This window comes from Anopheles bellator, chromosome 2 (genome assembly GCF_943735745.2).
Source record: "Anopheles bellator chromosome 2, idAnoBellAS_SP24_06.2, whole genome shotgun sequence".
NCBI lineage: Eukaryota > Metazoa > Arthropoda > Insecta > Diptera > Culicidae > Anopheles > Anopheles bellator.
In genome coordinates this window covers 1,859,123-1,878,160 of record NC_071286.1, presented here as the reverse complement: position 1 = coordinate 1,878,160, position 19,038 = coordinate 1,859,123, and the positions used below count along the sequence as shown (strand labels likewise).

At 51.7% G+C, this 19,038-nt stretch overlaps 5 protein-coding genes across 5 annotated transcripts; 2 read left to right on the top strand and 3 right to left on the bottom strand.

The window, feature by feature from the left end:
- Window positions 1-10,911: 10,911 nt before the first annotated feature.
- LOC131208292 (cysteine-rich hydrophobic domain-containing protein 2) lies at window positions 10,912-14,066 on the bottom strand. The gene is made up of 3 exons (XM_058200971.1): window positions 12,889-14,066; window positions 11,571-11,781; window positions 10,912-11,501 (listed from the first exon to the last, which is right to left on the bottom strand). Exons 1-3 carry the CDS (start codon window positions 13,008-13,010, stop codon window positions 11,334-11,336), a joined length of 501 nt encoding a protein of 166 aa, XP_058056954.1. The 5' UTR covers window positions 13,011-14,066; the 3' UTR covers window positions 10,912-11,333.
- Window positions 14,067-14,365: 299 nt separating this feature from the next.
- LOC131211398 (short coiled-coil protein B) lies at window positions 14,366-15,554 on the top strand. The gene is made up of 2 exons (XM_058204839.1): window positions 14,366-14,542; window positions 14,624-15,554. Exons 1-2 carry the CDS (start codon window positions 14,491-14,493, stop codon window positions 14,962-14,964), a joined length of 393 nt encoding a protein of 130 aa, XP_058060822.1. The 5' UTR covers window positions 14,366-14,490; the 3' UTR covers window positions 14,965-15,554.
- Window positions 15,498-17,075, bottom strand: LOC131211732 (probable asparagine--tRNA ligase, mitochondrial). The gene is made up of 2 exons (XM_058205318.1): window positions 16,950-17,075; window positions 15,498-16,870 (listed from the first exon to the last, which is right to left on the bottom strand). The coding sequence occupies exons 1-2, from the start codon at window positions 17,073-17,075 to the stop codon at window positions 15,575-15,577; spliced, it is 1,422 nt and encodes a 473-aa protein (XP_058061301.1). The 3' UTR covers window positions 15,498-15,574.
- On the top strand, window positions 17,046-18,334 carry LOC131211396 (uncharacterized). The gene is made up of 3 exons (XM_058204837.1): window positions 17,046-17,117; window positions 17,521-17,843; window positions 17,909-18,334. Exons 2-3 carry the CDS (start codon window positions 17,575-17,577, stop codon window positions 18,219-18,221), a joined length of 582 nt encoding a protein of 193 aa, XP_058060820.1. The 5' UTR covers window positions 17,046-17,117; window positions 17,521-17,574; the 3' UTR covers window positions 18,222-18,334.
- On the bottom strand, window positions 18,328-18,993 carry LOC131211397 (small ribosomal subunit protein uS19). The gene has a single exon (XM_058204838.1). The coding sequence runs from the start codon at window positions 18,877-18,879 to the stop codon at window positions 18,430-18,432; it is 450 nt and encodes a 149-aa protein (XP_058060821.1). The 5' UTR covers window positions 18,880-18,993; the 3' UTR covers window positions 18,328-18,429.
- Window positions 18,994-19,038: the final 45 nt, after the last annotated feature.

The window sequence follows — 19,038 nt, the reverse complement described above, 5'->3', positions numbered from 1 at the left end:
CGCGATCGTTTTCCCGGCGCGCGCTGTGTCCTTTTCGTGCCGTTCAATAGCGCATTTGCTGGTCAATGTCAAACGGGGCGCAAACGGCGACACAAAGTGAGGAAAATCGGCGTTTCGTTGCCATTGGCGTGTCTTTGGGTTGCCTTTTGCCGTGTGCGTGCGTATGTGTGTGACTCGAGTTCGACCCCCGCGTGGCATCTCGCAGAATGTTTGAATGGGAGCTTCCCCCCCCCCGATACGAGGTGATATACAAGTGTAACTCTCGGAAGGAATATTAGAGCGGTAAGAGATAAACATATTTAACTCAACCAAATAAACTATGGAATAACCAACCAAACGGAACAAAAACGGAACTCACTAAATTGCGCAGTTCGCAAATTGTAAGCTAAAAGCCTAGCCTCCCCCCTTAACAACAAAACACACAAGACTTCAGTTTATCTCTAAGCTAGGTTCTATCACTCTACACGTGTATGTATATTTACAACAACAAAACGAAACTAAAAGCAAATACAAGCCTCTCTCTTTGTGAACTCTTTTCCTTCTCAAGTCTCAAGGCCACACCTAGACAGGGTGGCGAACAGAAGGAACAAACATAAGTACCGTGCAAAGTGTGTTAAATCATCATTATCTTCTTATAACAAAAACAAATACGAAACAAAGCGAAAGTATTCGACGCTAAGGTACGGCAGGCAGAAGCAGCATGTTAGGTAACAATTAAATCGCACGCAAATCAAGAGATGATCCTGGATACGGTGGCTCGTCGGCTCATGTTTCGATTCATTTATCGTAAGGTCCTTGTGCACCCTCATTCCCCGCGCGTAGCAAGAAGCGCATGGTCATGGGCAGCACGAGAGGTTACAAAGGGCGACAAGACAAAGTTAACGTAAGATTATTGATGAGACCGGCAAGTTGGAACGGTTTTTAATCACCTTCTCCCCTCTGGATGCACACCCAAGATGTGATCGCACACGATCGCGCCATACCGCCATACGCCCGCCTGTCCATCCTTCATGCAGAATATTAGTGACAAGCAAAGGCACCCACATATTTATTAGATAACCTAAAAAAGTAACAAAAATATTAAACAACCCGAGCGCGCAGCGCGCAGAGGACGGTTGCCGCAGCCGCTGGCGCCCAGGGCCCGGGTGCTGTGTGCCACTTACTAATTGTTATTCAATAATAGAGTAAAAGCGGGGAATAAACCACAAACTCACGTTCTTAAATTGACAACAGCCACACAGCAAATAGCAGAACCCAAAATGGACGCATTTGACCCAGACGCGGACAGCCCGCCTCGCGTCTTGAGCAACTAGAACGTAAGCAGCAAACACTTACACAGCATATTAAGGAACACTCTAATGGAAATTAAGCCCCCAAAAAAAAAATAAAAAAGTCTTTCTGCACTCTTCGTACAACTCTGCCACCCGTGCCGCGCCACGTGCCCCTATTGCGCCAGCGGCCCGCGGCACGTTGAGGTCGCGAAGGCAGCATCGTTCTACCATTCTCATGGCCGAGGGCCTCCAGCTAAACTAAATTAGAGCCCTTGACTTCTCTTGGCAATACTACTTCTCTTGGCAATATGTGTAGTTTTCTGTTGTTGTTCCGGAGACCACTCTGGGCGGCAGGAAAATGGAAAAAAAGGAAACTATATACGCTTGTGTAAAACACGCACCAAAAAACACGTTTCTCGCTTATTATTCGCCCAAATCTAAAACAAAAGTAAACGAACAGAAACTTATGCCATTTTCTATATTCTACGCTAACACTAAAAGGAAAAGAGAGCGAACGAGCGGAAGAGAAAGAGAGCGAGAGAGAGAGAGGAAGGGAGAGAAAGAAAGGGGAAAGCTCTTTCCCGGATCCGGATAGTACTCTCTCTCCCTTTCTCTCTCTCTCTCTCTCTGATCGCAGCAGAAACTATTCGCGACCAAGGCACATTTTTACGACAAAAGCACACACCTTACGAGTTCTGTCCGTTCCTTCAAACGTAGCTAGGCACATCTTTATGCCCCCCCCCTATGTTGGCGACAAGCCCCACTCTGTCCACCTCCGTTGCGTTATCAATCATTGTTGAGCGCCGGCGCCGGCACAACAAACGATCGCCGATCTCCGTTGCCCAACTGTTACTTCCAACTCTACTCTGTGTGTCCCTATGGTCCCTTTCTTCGCGGCAGTCCCCCCTCCGAACCCCCACGTCGTGGGGCCACCCCTTTTTGCGTGTAAGTAGTGAATAGTAGTTAAGCAACCGCAACAAACAATTAGTAGCTTGAACAATGATGTTGTTGTCCCCTTGCATTTTTGGCCGCACGGCGCGAACGGCGGTGACGGTTTGTTACTTTCATAGCTCTCTGTTGATGTTTGTGTGCGCGCGTGCCGTTCCTTGTATTGTTGCCACAGACACAGAGAGAGAGAGAGTGACAGAGAGAGAGAGAGAGACAGAGAGAAAATCCTCTTATATTCGATAAAAATCCTTCTCCAAAACCACCGCGGTCCACCGGGTGGTCATAGCTAGCCCCCCCTCCAACCCCCCTCCGTCAAGATCCCCTTGGTATCGTTTGTGTCGTCGGATGTCAGTTGTCGGAATTGGGAATTGATTTAGATACACTTGGGTTCTTTGCGTACTCTACAGGATTTTGCTGAGTTCTCTGTCTAAGCGAGGTGTGTTGGAGGTAAAAAAAAAAACGGTTCGGTTTCAGAAAACTATCGGTTTTGGGTTCCAGCCTCTCCGAGTTGCGTTACAGTTAACCGAAAGGACACACACAAAGGAAGAGACAACTGAACAAAGGAAAATCATGAAACATTATTATACATTGTATGAATGAATTTTTGATAATCTAATTATATGTATTTTTGAATTGTATTTTATCGTGGAGCAAAAAGAAATAAATATGTACCTATAACAAAAAAAAGTGAAATAAAACTAAAAATCTACTGAAAAATCAGCAGGCGGCGGCGGTGTGCATTTGTTTACGGTGAGGCGGTCACGGTGCAGCGAAGACCTTCGCCTAAATAATGAAGATTCTCGGGGGGCCCCAAAATAGAAACTGGCGGCCAATTTGGAGTAGTTTAATCGTCGTCGCCGTCATCGTCGCCGCGGTGCTGTATAAATAAACAGCAATAAAGTATCGGCATAATCATTCCCGTAAATTTCCCGCCGCTCAGAGACCCCCGATGAGACCGGGCGCGTCTAGACGGGGCTCTGTTCTAGGGCTAGGGCGAAAGACGAACGTGATTCCATGATAACGCGAAACAATGGCTAGGATTCCGGCCCGAAGTCGTCATCGCGTTTTCGCACCGCACCGCATGAGCTAACCGGCAAGGTATGTCCGGCCAAACGGCCCACATGTAATGTCCGTGCAAGTATGCAGCGGGTTGAAAGAAGTTGCGAGGAGTTTTGCGTGACAAAGAACGATTACTTGCGGTGGAACCGGGTGCCGGACAAGTGGGCGCCTAGTCCAAATTACTAGCTGCCTAGTGCAATCTGGCTCTGAATTTCCCGGCGACGCATCGATAGTTAATAACACAGGATCACCGCAACCGCAACGAGCCGGCAAAAGCAAAAAGTCCTTTTCAAAGAGCTCGAATCGAAACGGAATCGCAGTCGGCTGCGCTCGCTGTCACTTACCTTGTCAGTGGTCCCGTTGTGTCGCTAACCGCTTTCAGTGACATCCGCAGCGAACGATGGAATGTTCCGAATATTGACTCTCGCCGCCGCCGCTGGCCAGTGACCGGATCCAGCGTAACGCCTTCCGTGACCGACTGCTGTGGTTTGCCCGTTTCCGCATCGACCGTCACCAGCAGATCTTTCACGGTGACGGCATCAACGGTTTGGCCAGCACCGACCGGAGCGATGACGATCGGTTTGTGCCTGCTGCTCGCATCGTCCAGCAGCTTGGTCCAGCACTGGGCGCCGTCGGCTTCCCGCGGCGAACGGTCAGACATGCGTCCGACGTCTTCCAGAAGTTTCGTCATCACTGTGTCCGAGGAGCTCGGTAAGGAAAGATCAGTTCAAACTTGGTTCCCTACACAAATGGTACACTTTTTCGAGCACTTTCAGGCGAGCAATCCCGTGGAAGCCGTGGAACTGCTGAAAGGTAGGGCGAGAGATGGAAATGAGTACAACTGTTCCCCTGCGAGGTCCATGCGATCGTTGACATTTATGAAAAAGGAAATTGGCACCGGGTGGGGTCAAGAACTCTAATCGTCTCTAATTATCCGCTCGCTCCTTGAGCGCAGCATCCAATCACTGTGGCCACCGTGATTGCTACTGGAAATCGTAGGCCGCAAGGCAGTCGATTGCGACCGACGATACGAATACGTTGTCAGCCAGCGACGAGAGACCTGTCTGCGAGCAATTACGCCACAGTTACCTCGGGTTGTGGTCAGTAAATTCCAGTCTCCACTGCTAACGCCAACCACGCTTACTCCGATGAGATCATTAGTGCCGTCGGAATCGGTCTGGGCGAGGTCTCTTATCGAATGCCGGCAGGCGGAACCAAGGACGGCAGCATATCTCGCGCCCCACGGAACCCTTTTGCGACGGGTGGCTACCACCAAATCCTTGTTTCAACCAGCCCCATCTGGTTCCATCCCGGATGTTTTATCGACACCCACTCGCGGTCTCTCGAAGAAGCGCTTCACCGCCAAATCCTCTCATTTGCATTCGGTCGCTTCTTAATCTGTTTGCCGTTGCTTTGCGCTTATCAACAAGGCTGATAGTTTGACGCAGCAACCCGCCGAGATGGCCGTGTCGTGTAAAGCATGTTTGACGGGCTTAGGCTCGTCGGGCGACAGACCACCCATAAACCAGTCACAGTAAAAAGGTATGCAGAAGTGCCCCACAACCATCCAGGCACTCGACAAACCAGGCACCGGAACAGGCTTACGAGAGCGACAGCCTCCCGAAGCGTCTTCACTAGTCTCAGGTATTTCCACTGGACCTACACCAATCAATCATCAACTAATTACGTCCCGGGTGCCGTACTTTCGTTGGCTCACTCGATCGTCGCGTAAAGGGCGACCCATCAGTCGCGTAAAAACCAAGGACATACGATCGGTGCGGCTTAATCATTCATTTAAAAGCCGAACCCCCAACGCGATCGTGATCGATCACGGTCACTGTCGCTGTAGCAGCGCAGCGACTGGCTATGGCGTGAAAGGCGTGCAGAAAATAATTACTGCACATCGGAGCGACGACGACAAGCATGCAATCAGTGCCCCGCTAGTGCCCCCGAGATCTTCGCGTCCGCCTAATGGTGACCCACGCCATAAACGCATTAGGAAATAATAAATTAGCCACCCGACCGGTGGGCAAACGACAAATGGTGCAACTCAATCCCCGCTCGTCCCGTGATCGTTTGATCATTACTTTTTCAACCGTCTAATTAAGCGCTCTCCAACATGCCATCCACGGGAAGGCCAGTTCGCGATTGCATAATGCAGCATAGAGCACCCCTTGTTAGGCGTCCAATGTCAGGGACACCGTTTTTTGTCTAATACAATTTGTGATTTTAAATTTTTACTTATTTTTCAGATGACCCCGAGCGGAAAATCCGCGCCGGCGACGCAATTGCAAGAAGACGTGCGCCTTCTGTTGTTCCTTCGGCACGATCACAAAAGCCGAGCAGATCGTCCGCGCCCACCGACCGCGAACGCGTGACATTAGACTCTTCGCATGCGGACAGATTAAAAATAAACCAGCATAAAAATTGAAACAAAAAACAGACACGACAACAAACAGCGGGCCTGGGGGCCACAATAAAAAGGCCGGATTCAGCAAAAAGGCCAGAACGGCGTATTTTTAGCGGCACAACACCCGTCGTAAATCGTGGCCCCCCGGGGGGACATCGACTAAGTTAACAAAATAATGCTCACTCCCGGTCGACGGCCCACTGTTACTGTTCCGTCGGAAGCTACTCCGGAAGATGCCCAACACTATGCACTGATCGTATCGAATACGCGCAACGCATCGTATGACGTGCCCGGCCAGCCGGCACGGAAACGATTAGTGTCATCCGCGTATGGATCCGCGGACCAGCCAACACGTGTTGCCTCGCGAAATTCCAACCCAACCCCGTATGGGAGACATTATTAGCAGCTGAGATCGCGCCAACAACGCCACCGAAACGGGAACGGGCGTTCGATCCGTCGTTGGCCACGGAAAATAAAGTGGAAATAAACACAAACCACGTCAAAGGGGGGCCAATTTCTGTACAGCCCCTCTTTGGCCATTTATAATTATATTTCTCCAAACAAACGCGGGTGCCCGGCGCGCGGTGTGGTTGGCTGATGTCACGTGCCGATAAATAACCGCTACGAAGGGTGGCCCCCGAAAAGCGGGGTTCGCGGAAATCAAACGATTCGCGCCACTAACTTATTTCGGCTGAAATCGGGAGGATCGAAGCAAATCAGGCGTATCGACGGACGTTGGCCAGTTGTGCCAGTAATATTTCCCTCGTTGCAGTTACGTAACGAGTCGCTCACTAGAAGACGCTGACTCATAAACACCCGTTTCCGGGCGGGTAATAAATTCTGCTCTAATCACTGCGCCACGTTGCGCCAAGGTTCACAGCCGTTTCCTTCATCCGCCACCAGACAAAGGTGCACGTTATCATTAGCGACCGTTTACACTAGCTTATCCTTTTCCAGCTCCGGGTAGCTGACCGGCACAGCACCAGCAGCCGCCGTTATATCACCAGATTGTCTGGCGATCTTCACGTTTCAGACCGAAAATACGAAACCTACAACATTCTGGGATCGTGTTACATGGAACTGTGCGTCACTTTGTCATTCATCATCGGTCGGAGCCCTGGACCGCTCGACGGTCGAGAAGATTAATACGCCCCTGCGGTTCTGTTCTGTCCGCATAGCGCACCTGTTAAAAAATTTCGATCCACGGCCACCACGAGAATGCTGTGGCCTCAGCTAACAGGTTGTATATTACTTTTGGGCGCCTGTGCCGAGCGATCGTGTCCCTTTGAGGGAGGGCAACGAAACAGCATATGCTGCCGACTGATAAAGTGGCCGGTGGTAGTACCGCATGACGCACGCGGGCCCACCCGCAACATAGCGCAGCATCTTGCGGGGGACGTCGAGATTAAAATGAATGCCATGTTTGTGCACGTCACGGATTTAGACACGACAAGCTAATCCTTCCCGTCGTCCGGCTCGGAATGGGGGACGAATTAATATCACTTAAGCAGCTGGACGGGACGGGCTAATGGATGGGCCGGGATCTCGTGACGACCGCTAAGACAATGGCCGGAACACCGGGTCAGTCGGTGCCGGAGGAAATGATAATAAAAGTCTTTTTAATTTATTGGAAACGTTTGTCTGTAACGCAAACCCTTGAACCAGATCCCGACGGAAAAAGGACGGATGGAGGCTCCGGTTACCTAACGCGCAAGCGCAAGGCCTCAAAAACGCTCATGGCACACATTTCTAAAGGCCCCGCGAAAACATACGATCATTTGCAAAGGCCACATTTTTGCGAGCAGCCCGCCACGTGAAGGTCACAGAAATCAAAAGACGGGCGCGCAACATGATGCCACTGCGGAAATCGATGGAACAAATGGGGCGCACGCAATCGCCGGCGGCGAGGGGACGGCAACCCACCACCAGTAGGTGCGCGGCTACCGCGCACCTTGGAAATTACGCGCCAAGGTTAACCGAGGCCGCCAACGAGCACCCTCCGCCGCCGCCGTTGTGTGTTCGCGATCGAGCCCGCGTCGAAACCGCGCAAAAACGTGTCACTCGTGTCACGCTCGGGCTCCCACTGGCAATGACCCGATGCGCACACACAGCAGCACGCGCAGATGCGTCCCCACAACAGGTCGTTGCACTGGTGGCCAAACAGGATATGCGCGATCGGATCGAGCGCAGGGTTCTAGAAAAGCCTTAAAGCAGATTGTCGATGAAGAAACTGAAAGCTAATTACCTACGGGGCAGGAAACACACGGTTCGGTTTGGGGGCTCCCGGGACCACTTCACGGTACGCACTCAAAAACACGGCTCGTCCTGGGCACCGTTCCGACGCCGAATGGTTTTCAGCAGCCCGCGAAACCTCCTTGATCGATTCGCTCACATCGACAGCTCGCCTTGACCGTCGCCTGCTTAGGACTTGTTGAATGCGGTTTTTCCGCAACCGGCGCGCAGTAGAGAAGGGTCTTTTTTCTTGGGCCTTACCGACCCAAATCCGACACGAGTCCGACAGCACCGGTAAAAGGTCGGGGATCGGGGTGGGTTATTTTTTTGTTTCGCACTCGATCGTCACCAAAAAAACCCGCACTTCAAGGCATGACACACTCAAAGCGAAACGCACACCAAGAAACTCACCAACACCAAGGAACTCACAACGGGCCGGCAAGGATAACAATGGAAACACACTGGCGCGATGGTTGGCCCACAAAACACCGTCTCACCCGTTTGGCCGCCCAGAATGTGAACAACGCGTGCGCACGATCGTGCAGCGAAGGAAAGTGAATTGCGTGCGAACCGGGACGGCCAGAAGCCGGGACACTGGTGGTCGGGCTGGGGCTGGGGCGCGATCTCGCGTACTGCGCGTAACGACGGCGTAACGTACGATCGCTCGCGTCGGTTACGGTTTATCGACTGATTCCTGACAAGCCGCCGCCGACGACTAGCACGACAACAGAGCGGGCGCCGTACTTCCGTCCTACTGCCGCTGCCGCCGCCGCCGCCGCAGAGAGTGAGTGTGAGTTGAGTGCGGCCGCGCCGCGGGTTTTCGCGGAGGTAGCGGATCGGCTCGCAAGAACGAACCGCAGCGAGTGAGGCGTACTGCGGCATTAATGCGGCTGCCGGCGGTAGCACTTTTGATGGACATGCCTTGCGTGGTGTGCCCTGCTACGGATGGGCGACTGATCGCGCACAACACACAAACATACACACAGGAACTCACACACCGCGTGCGCACCATTTCGCTGACGATCGCCGCCCGATGACGATTAATGCAAGGGTAGCGCAAATATGTATCGAACAAACCCTTTGGCTCCGTTTGGCGCACCGGGACGGGAAATGAAGAAGCTAATGGAGAAGAGACAGAGAACGAACCGCGGGCACCTGAAGCTCGACGGCCTATAATTTAAGGTCCATCAAGCCTGGTCGATCGTCTGCGTTCTCATCTTGTCCTTTGTGTTTTTGCGCCGAACAGGCATAATTGCCGCGTTGACTACGTCGAACTCAAGAGATTGGCACCTTGCAGCACGCACCACGCCCCAGATAAGAATTTAACTTTGAACACCGGTTCCACCGGCTGGCTCCGGGGGTTGTGCTTTCAATCAGCTGTCCGACCCAGCCAGTCTGGCACCGGCCAAATCACTGTGCACTGTGCACTCCGACGCCGGGTTCAACGACGACACTGCCGACGACGGTGCACCGCCGGTTGCCGTGGTGCCGAGCTACGTATGACGCCAAACACGTGTCCGCACGCAAACAGCCACTGCACTGCGCGACTTGGCGCAAAATCAGAGTTTTTTCTTTTCGCACGGGAAACACGTTGGGAAAAATGGGTGAAATGGCCACCCCTCCGGCGGGGAAGAGACATTACCGATGACGCATCCGGCCCGGGTGCTTGCCGGGCCCGGGGGTTTTAAATTGATGGAGGTGCCGCGTCTGTCGTCGAAACAATGTCGCCAGTTGGGGCCATGCAAAAGGGGTTCCTCTTGCCACCCTAAAGTAAGGGCCCGGTGGCGTGACTTTGCACACTTTTGCGGGCGGCAGGAGAAAGGCAGCCACGGAACCGTGGGGATTCGCACATTAGTAGGGCAGTAAATAAGACGCGAGACCGTTTCAGTTTTTAAACATTTTATTCTGCACTGCAACTGCACTTCACTGTGCTCTCTCTCTCTCTCTCTCTCTCTCTCTCCCTCTCTCTCTGTCTCTTCGTAACTCTCGTTCTAGCCGCTTCTTCTTTTGATGAAATAACAACAGTATCAGCAAATTGAACGTATGCACACACCCTGTCGTGTCGCTCTCAGGCGCTTCCGTTACTCTACGTTGTATAAAAAGGCTAACGCTACACTTCCGTCCACAAACAGCTCTATGACTTCTTTCGTGCTTCGTTTTTTTGTGGGTTTTGAGGTTTCGTTCGGTGCGCTCTCCCCTTCGATGGCCCTTTCACCGAACATCGCGCAAACGAAAAGCCGGAGAAATCTGCGGAACCGCTCCGAAATGTACTGCTGAAAACCAAAGCCGATCAGAGTGAATCCCTCCCTGTACACGCGGTGGCGGTGTGAACGGACACGAACGGAAAAACTTTCCACACTAAGAGCTAAGTATCCGGGTTAAAACTACGGCCATCAAACTATTGCTGTACACGAAAGCGCAGGCCCAAAAAGGATAGCGTTCTATTATTGTTCTGTTACTTGGCGTCTCTCTGCAAATTGTCGCACGTTTACGCGTTTTTTTGTTTACTTGTGCTGCTTGAAGCAATCGGCCGCATGCATTGTCACACTACGAGAATCATTCCTTCACGGATCTCTTACTGCTCCGTGGCCAGAGGACCTACACACCTACACAACGTGCCCTATTAGTTTACGATTAAAAAACACAATTTTGCTATGCTAGGATCATTCAAAAGTCGAACATCTGCGGTAGAAGTTCTGTTTGCTTCTTTCTTCTACTGAAGGAAAGGAGAAAAGCTCAACGCGTCTCTAGGGATATCGACGATCCAGTATACGATCTACCAGCAGCCTGCGAGAGCCTGCCGGGGCGTCGTGTAACAAGCTAACGAGCAACTCTGCTGTCATATTAGTAGTACCTTCTCTAACATGCAACACGTTCCTGATGACGTTTTCGCTCCGAATTCGTTCCAATACTAAAACCTTCTCCTGCAACAGCCCCCCTTGCTCTGTACAATCTTCCCGCAACTATACACTATACAATGTAACGTTTCGATAGCATTACCACACAGCATTATTCGGTGTGTTACAAGTTAGGTTACGATTTCATCACAATCCGCACCGTTCCCCTACCGTAGAGTAAAATAATCAAACAATCGGAGAACCGTATTATGGCGACGAAAGATCTCATCTCTTCTTTTGTACGAGTAAAAAGCTCACAAAACGCTAATTAACACCCTACTTGTTTGACTGTGAGGCGGGCTGAACTCTGTGCAGCACATGATAAGACGGGGCGTTAGTTTGATTAAAATAATGATGATAAAATTTTCACTAGTACGCTCTTACAGTTCACGAAATCGATAGTTAATAATACATGGTTGATATTGTTTAGATCGATGCCGGGAGCCACTGCCGCCGCCGTTCCAGGCCGATGGGCGTTCTCTCTCCGGGGTCTGGCGGCCTTGTGCCAACGGCTCTCTAATCCGGCCGGTAGATCGGTGTTTTCGGTATAAACTCTATCAACAGTACGTACTCCATCATGGAGTTGGAATCGCACTGCTGCTTGCTCAACCGCCAGTGCAGCCCGAGTTTGTGATAAAGATGACTGTTTTCCCACTCGAGCAGTTTGTTTAGCGTATGCTGTGTCTGTGGAAAGGCAATTAATTAATAAAAAATGCAACATCGGAAGCCAGTATTGCGGAACCGCCAACGTACCCTCTTACTTAAACATATCACAGGCCATAGAGAACACCCTAGCGTGCAGCAGCAGCAGACACAACCGCAAAACAGCCACTTTACGTTCACCGGGAGCGTCTTCTTCAACACGGCATTGATTCGCATCACGGTCGCTTTGAATTCTTCTGGCGCTACGCGCGATACCAGACCGGCTGGGAACTGCACGTTGAATCGATTGCTCAGGCCAAACCTGGAACGGGAGAAAGATTGTTTACATTTGATCAATTTATTCGCGGATGTTTCCATCCGTGTGCCGTAAGCTATTGACTTGTGTGCCGGTGAGCGAACTTAAGCATTAAGCAGGTCGCATCATCACCCTTCTTGCGAAATACTTTGGTCATTTAGAGCAACTATACGATAGTGTTTTTCAATCAAGAGAGCGTAAGCTTCCTTTCAAATGATCGATCGAAGGGTTGAATCGTTCACACCGATCAACTTTTGATTGATTCATTGATTCATCAAAGCAAGCTGCTGCTAAATAGACACTAAACCGATTCAAGAGCGCTCTATCTCTCTCGCCCTCTTGCTTTCTCGTTCTCTCTCCCTCTCTCTCCCTCTCTCGCTGCTTGTCGGTTGGGAGAAATTTTGTTTATTTACGTACGTCAGCTGGCGTTTAGTGCGATGTAAGCGCTACTCCCTGCTGCATACCTTTTGGTATAAGGTCAGCGGCTATTACGCGACTTCTGACGGTCGGGGCACGGGAAGCTCGGAAAATCTATATCCATCCCCCTATACCCACTCGAAAATCGTGCCAAACCAGCACGCGGCGAAAGTGGGCTGCAGAATGCCCTTCATTAAATCGGCCGGTCGGACGGGAAAATCAATGACACACGCACCCCGGGGCCGCTGGGCCGTATCGAGTAGTGCGCGTTGTTTTGCGTTGGCTTGCATTTCGCATTTGGGTTCTTGCTTTAACTTTCGCCACCGCGGAACGATGCGGCAACATCGCGCTCCCGTCACTGGTGCTGGTGCGTATCATTTTCGCACTCGAGCAGGCTATTGTTTTCGATCTCTTTCGAGTGCCCAGTCTTGGTGCGGTGACAGCAGAGAGATCGGTGCGCGCGCGGCAGGGCCGCATTGTGTAACTTGGCACACAGCGTGGAACGAAACCGAAACGCGAAACGCAAACCAAATAAGAGAAAAGCGAAACAGATAAAAAGAGCACGGCGCCACCGACATCAGCGCCGCGGCCACCGTCCGCTGATCGATTGTATAAGGGCGTAACGCACCTGCCCCACCGAATGATGGATGAAATGGCTCGGCATTTGGGGGGCTGGGGGGCCGTTCCGATACTTACACTGTCATATTGCCCGCGCCACGGATTACAATCGGATCCGGAACCATCTGCACGTGTGTCTCGTCCAGGTTCTCCTCGGACAGCTCCTGCTCCTCGTAGATTGCATCGAAATCGGCCATCATGCTGGAGCGTTCTTTGTGTGCCCTTCACGAGCCAGCCCTTCCTTATGCACGGGGTAATGATGCCGTCGATCGCTCCCAACCGCCCGTCCGCGCTCAGCTCTTCGCAATGTAAACAAAACCAGTGTATGCAAACAAAGAGATACTGCAATGAACCCACATTATGTCCCACAGGTTCAGACACGCTCCGTTCGGCCCTTCCGCGTCGACCGGGATGATGGCAAGTTTCGCATTCTTGTACTTCTCAGCGCTACACTCGAAACGAGATGCTCAAAGGCTTATTTCGCATCGCCTACTGATGGAGCGGCGGTCATCATATGGTTTGCATGCGCACACACAGTAGGCATAGGGCTATTCTTCGTACTTCTTCCACCCTTCTGGCTGCGGGCGGTCGTCGTGGTTTTGCTCTCCGATGAACGTCGTCGTCGTCGTCGGCTGGCGCTGCAGCAACTACGTAATAGGCCAGCCCACGGCCTTCCGCCGCCGCGGTCGCCGTCGATTGAAAGTCGCCCTTCTCGGCACCGTTCGCAAACACACACAGGCCAAACACACGACCGTCACCAGCACCGGACGGCAACCGATCGTAACGCGCGCGCCTTCCAAATGTGTCTAGCGTCTTCTGCCCTTCGCGAACCAGTGAGCACTAAGGAAACTCACTCAACGGATAATGCACGAAAAACGGGGCCTCTTTTATCGATAGCATTTGCGATGGCCTTGCCCCTAATTCCGCACACACCGCAGGGAATGCACCGTGAACAAACAGAACTCGACACTCGGCAACACGAACCAGCAGCAGCAGCAGCAATGTTCTTTGTTTTGCCCTCTTCGACCACAAGCAGGTTCTTTGCGCGATTCGTTGGTGGTCAGCCGCCGTCACTGGGGCAAGAGGAAGAAGGAACCAGAGTTGGGCCGTCGACCGTCCCGCTTAATGTGATTCATCGCCCGCCGATCGATCGATGTGTCGCGAAGTTTTCCAACGGGAAAACACCACCGTTTTACTGCGTACTACGACGGTGGGACGGTCGGAGAATCGGCCCGCTGGTCCGTACGCAACAAGCACTTCCACTTTCGCACGGTGACGAACGTTGATCGCGAGTTTTTTCTTCTCGCACAGGGTGGCGCTGCTTGTTTTGACGTTTCGCTACGATGCGGGCTGCCGGATTCGAGTAGACTGCTCGAATCCAACCCTGTTATCGGCAAGGGGGACCTTTCTTGCTCATCGATTAGTGGTGAATCAATTGCTAATAAATAAAACTAAAACATTTGAATGCTATTCGATACATAATAGACATAATAGAAGAGAGTGTCCCCTTCGCGCGGCAACCGAGGTTGGTAGTGGTTCCCAGCGTGTCGGGTGACGTTTGCGTCATCGCTCTTTTCCAGCGGTTTTCCAGCGCTGCATTTGTTTTGTTCCTGGCCTGTCATTGACGAGTGTGGTGAAGAAAATTCTATTTCTCCAAAAGGATTGCACACTAATTTGGTCATGTCCCTGAAATCGCAAGACGATATTCCGCTCGCCGACGACGATCTGGAAGGTGAGTTTACAAAGCGCGGAAGGCGGGTGCGTGAACTAAATTAAAATGCACTTCACATCTCTTCCGGGGCCACCTCACCAGTCATCATTAACGACGACGAGAGCTCCAAGTACATGTGCAATGGACGATCGCTGGACTCTATTGCGAGCTCGTACACAAACGGCAACTCGAGCCCGCAACAGTTCCTCGACAACGAGAGTCCGGATGCGGACGAGCAGGAGGAAAAGGCACGCCTGATTGCGCAGGTACTCGAGCTACAGAACACGCTGGATGATCTGTCGCAGCGCGTCGACAGCGTCAAGGAGGAAAATCTCAAGCTGCGCTCCGAGAACCAGGTGCTCGGACAGTACATCGAGAATCTGATGTCCGCCTCGTCCGTGTTTCAGTCAACTACGCCCAACAACGTGCAAAAGAAAAAGTAATACTCACGATCTGTTACCGTTCGCTTCGTATGCTGTTGCGCAGGCTGAAGAGCTTTGAAGCCAAAGATATTCCACGCTGCCGCGCTGCTACTACTGTAGTCGTTGTTGAACCAACGTAAAGACACATACTCGTGATCGCTGGCATGTTCGTTGTTCTAGAGAGGCAAAGGATCGACACGTACGCTTCGATGACTTGGCCAGCGAAAGGCTAGGCATAAAGACACACACCATAGACTGTTGTTAGGTCGAACTTTTCTCCTTCAGTGCGTAACATGGTTGCGTATACACGTATTCTATCCTCAGCATTCAGTTCTTCGTCGTTAGCCTGCAGTTGACCCAAACGGCCTTACACTGTATGATACTCACGCTGTGGTTTCAGTTCGCCCGGTCGCCCTCTAGTCCAGCGGTGAAAGTTTCTTAATTTTAAGTCACTCATAGTTCGTTCTGCAATATATATCCCCATCCAACTAGCAAATTAACTTTAAGAGACGAAACTTTGTAAGTTATACCGCTTTTTATGTAACCGCTTTTGGTTTATCAGTTTTTATTCTGTTCCTAATAAATCGCTTTTATGTACACGTAAGCAAGCAGCTCATTGTGCCAGGGCCTTTTACATCACACAGTTGTGTGCCCACCGAGGAAACGGGATTACATCCTTGATGTTGTGAACGTTCAACACCCAAGACAGGTACCGTTCGAAACCCAACCCAAAGCCGGCCGTAGGGACGCTGCCAAATTTTCGTAGATCCAAATACCACTGTAGTACGTCGCGATTGGGCAGTTTCCGGTACAGCCGTTCGTAGCAATCCTCACGGACGCTTCCTCCGACGAGCTCCCCTACGTGTGGCACCAGTAAATCCAGTGCGTCGACCAAGTGGCTGTTCCGATCATTTTCGCGCATATAAAACGATTTAATTTCCTTTGGCCAGTAGCAAACAAATACCGGTCCACGGCAGTGCTGAACGAGCAACAGTTCTTGCTCCTTGTTAATCCCTTCGTCGGCCCGAACCGGGGATTTCAGTTTGCCTTCGTTCGCCCTCAGGACCTCAATGGCTTCGTCGTACGTGAGGCGTGGAAACGGTTTTTCGAGCCAAGCAAATTCTTCGCCCAGTCCATTAGTTACTTTTCGTACCAACCGTACATCCGACTCGCTTCTGTCTAGCAGTGTTTTCGTCACTCGCTTCAACATGTCCTCCACTCTCGCCGCCAGCTGTTCCAGCGTGTCCATAAACGCTTCCTCCAGCTCCAGCATGTAGAACTCCGAAAGGTGTATGTTGGATTTACAGTTTTCGGCACGAAACGTTGGCCCAAACGTGTACACCCTATCGAGACCGTGCGCCATCGCTTCCAGGTGCAGCTGACCAGAAACGGTGAGAAAGGTGGCCCGATCAAAATAGGCATGCTCCGGTGGGACATTTTCTTTTGCCATTCCCGCCAGTAGCTGTTCGTTGAGAGGCTTCACCAGAAACGCTTCTCCGGCGCCTTCGCAATCGTTCGAAGTTAGGACGGGCGTATGAATCTGCACGAAACCGTCCTGCTGAAGGTACTCGTTGAACGCCCGTGTTGCCTCGTGCCGCACGCGCAACGTGGAACACGTCGAGCTTACGCGGGATCGCAAATGCAGGTGGTTACGCACATACTCGGGTGGGTAGGACTTTTTTGGGTAAAACGGATACCCCTCCGCCAGGGGACACTTGCCCAACTCTTTCAAACTTTCCACCTGCAGCTCCAGCTGATCCTTCTTGGGAGACGCAACCAGCACACCGCACGCATCGACCGACGAACCGTACGCCGTGTCAATGCTCTTATCCTTGTTTATCACCAGCTGAAAGTTGGCCGGTGTGGAGCCATCGTTTACATCCACGAAAAGGTTGCCTTTCATGTTTCGGATCGATTTAACCCACCCCTGGGGAAGACAAAATACAAACAAGCCGGTGTGCCGCTGAGACGGACCGCAGAAATAAAGAGCCGCAGGGCGGTGTTACCTTAACGTTGATTTTGTCCCCCGCTTTGCAGCCGCCCGTAGCGAGTTCTTTTATTCGGTAGTGGTGATAACTGCGGACAGAGTTTCGTGCTGCGAACAGCAGCGGACGATGCAATGCTGTTGCCATTGCGAACCAAAGGCCCACTCTGTTTTGTTTTGAAGCGTTCAAGTATGTGACATTTCAGGTTCTGTCTACTTTTCTCGTTTTCTTCTCTTTCATTAAAAAAACGAAAGTTAACCATCCTTCATCTGCGGAAAACGTTTGTAAGGTCTGGTGCAAATAGTTCATCATTGGCGCCGAATGCGTTTTATTTTTATGACCATAATGAAGTAATGCAAAAGGTGATTTGCGCAATCTACGCCATTTCCAACATTTCTCCTCATTAACCATTGCGCCATGTGTCATTCCGTAACATGAAAGTTCAATATCAATCGTAGATAGAGGACGTGCCCACCCTTCGCCTTGACCGTTGTCATATCAACGAGTCGCTCCTATGGCTACTCAACTCCCGGTTGCTTGTTTACGATCCAGCCTTGGAACAGTAGTCTTGAAAATTCTATCCTTGACACAGGCATTTTCTCACAGTCCTTGCCAGAGGACTCGCATCCCGTGATTCTGTTCGGAAATGTTAACGAAGAAGGAGAAACTTCTCATCCGTCCGTGGCAAATGCAACGGTACATCAACCATCGCATCAAGGTGGTAACGGCCGTGCCGGCCATCGATTTCCATCCTCCGCCGGAACGAGTTCACATTACCCAGAAGCTGAAGAAGCAGCAGAAAGAGCTAGAACGACAGGAGAAGATCGAACAGGAGAACATCCGCTTGCTGCAGCGACTCGGGGCAATCATGAGCAAGAAGCGACTGGACAACATTTGGACCTACACCCGACCGAAGTAACTGGCTACGGGGAGAGTTAATGGGGTTGAATCACAAAACGCAATTCCTTTCCCTTCTTTAGTTTCCTTAGCCGTGAATACATCTATCCGGTGCGCCCAAAGACCACTCCGGATTCGTCCGGGCGACGAGGTTCCTCGGCGCAACCGACGGGTGGTAGCTACTCCGATACGACCGTGTCACCGTTGGCCAAGAGTACGATAAGAGCGATCCGCTGCAGTGCGTGCAACACACCGCGCCGATTGGCCACCCAACTCAATCGGGTAGCACCGGAAGGCCGCATACCGTGGGCACCGCAGCGAAAGACCACCAACCGTAAGCTGCTGCAAGAGGCGGAAACGGAGCAGCACGTTTGCTGTCGGTTCTGTTGCTGCTGAGGCGAAGCGAATACGACGGGCACCGAACACTACCAACCCCTTACCACGGCCAACGGTGGCCATGGATAACGTTTGGAAATAATTAGCCGCACACACAGAGAGAAAGTAGAGTTTGTTTATCAGCGGTATTATATTTTCATGCATCTTTCTGATGGAAAATAAAACACCACACGCCAGGGACGCACAGCACACGCACGCACACACTTCTCTACTTAAGCGGAATAAAACGGGAGCTGTGTGTGGCACCGATACCGGGACGACCGTGCTTGACCGGTTTGTAGGTCATCGAGAACTCGCCCAGATAGTGGCCGATCATGTCGGGACGGATTTCCGTCTGGTTGAACGTCTTGCCGTTGTAGATGCCGACGGTGGAGCCGACCATTTCCGGCACGATGATCATGTTCCGCAGGTGCGTCTTCACGCAAGCCGGCTTCTCGTTCGGGGGCGTGTTTTTCTTCGCCGTCCGCAGCTTCTTGATGAGCGCCTGGGGCTTCCTGCGCTGGCCGCGCTTCAGGCGCCGCTTGGCCCGACTGTGCATCAGGTCCATCAGGGCCTCCTGCTTCATGTCCAGCAGCTGGTCCAGATCCACCCCGCGGTAGGTGAATTTACGGAAGGTACGCTTCTTCTTTGCCCCCTCCTCCGGTGCGTTGTCGGCCATGGTGGCAATCGGATGGTAACCGCAGTGCCAGAAACTCTAAAATAATCGGATTTTTCGCGAGGATTTCACGCGACACTACGTCCTCTCGGGCGGTACGAATTAAGAAAGAAGGTTTGACAGCTCGCCCGGAGCGGATGTTCCACAACGCACAAGCACGTC